The 613-nt window shown below is 55.3% G+C and overlaps 1 protein-coding gene across 1 annotated transcript; it reads right to left on the reverse strand.

Moving 5' to 3' along the window:
* Positions 1 to 5: 5 nt before the first annotated feature.
* On the reverse strand, positions 6 to 597 carry LOC108526096 (zinc finger and SCAN domain-containing protein 5A; the record flags this gene model as incomplete). The annotated part of the gene is made up of 1 exon (XM_017866775.1): positions 6 to 597. A coding segment is annotated over exon 1 (532 nt), but the record flags the coding sequence as incomplete, so codon positions are not given.
* Between the last annotated feature and the right edge of the window lie 16 nt (positions 598 to 613).

Raw genomic sequence — 613 nt, forward strand, 5'->3', positions numbered from 1 at the left:
GGCCTGGCCTTCCCCCGGACGCATCTGGTTCACAGAGGAGGCCCGCTGGCTGGACACGTCCCTCGGATCATCCCTGACGCTGGCTGGGGCGTCAGCCGTCTCAACATCTGAGTCCTGTACAATATATTCCTTTCCGTGGAAGGTGACTACAGACCATTTCTTGGGTCTTCTGTTATTTCGCAGCAGGTCCTCCAGGTCTTTGCAGCTCTGCACGCCGTTCATCATGACTAAGACCTGGAGCTCCTGGGGCATGGAGATCATGAACTGCTCCATCACCAGCATGTCCAGGATCTGCTCTTTGGTGTGGAGGTCGGGCCTCAGCCACAGATGGCACAGCTCAGTGAGTTTCCTCAGAGCCTGGATGGGGTCCGACTCCTTCGGGCAGGTGAACATCCTGAAGTTCACGTGAGAAATCTCAGGGTCCACGTCGTGATTTCCAAGTTCAGTTTCTGAGGATGCCATAGACCGTGGCAGCTCCAACCCAGGTCTGTTGCAGGGTTCTCTCTGACGCCATGAGGATGTGCAATTTGCAGCCATATCGCCTTCCCGGCTTCCTCCTCACTCTGCGATACGCTCTCCAACTCGAGATTCTTATATAGAGTTCCATTACACG

Source organism: Rhinopithecus bieti, unplaced genomic scaffold (genome assembly GCF_001698545.2).
Source record: "Rhinopithecus bieti isolate Rb0 unplaced genomic scaffold, ASM169854v2 repeat_630, whole genome shotgun sequence".
NCBI classification, from domain to species: domain Eukaryota; kingdom Metazoa; phylum Chordata; class Mammalia; order Primates; family Cercopithecidae; genus Rhinopithecus; species Rhinopithecus bieti.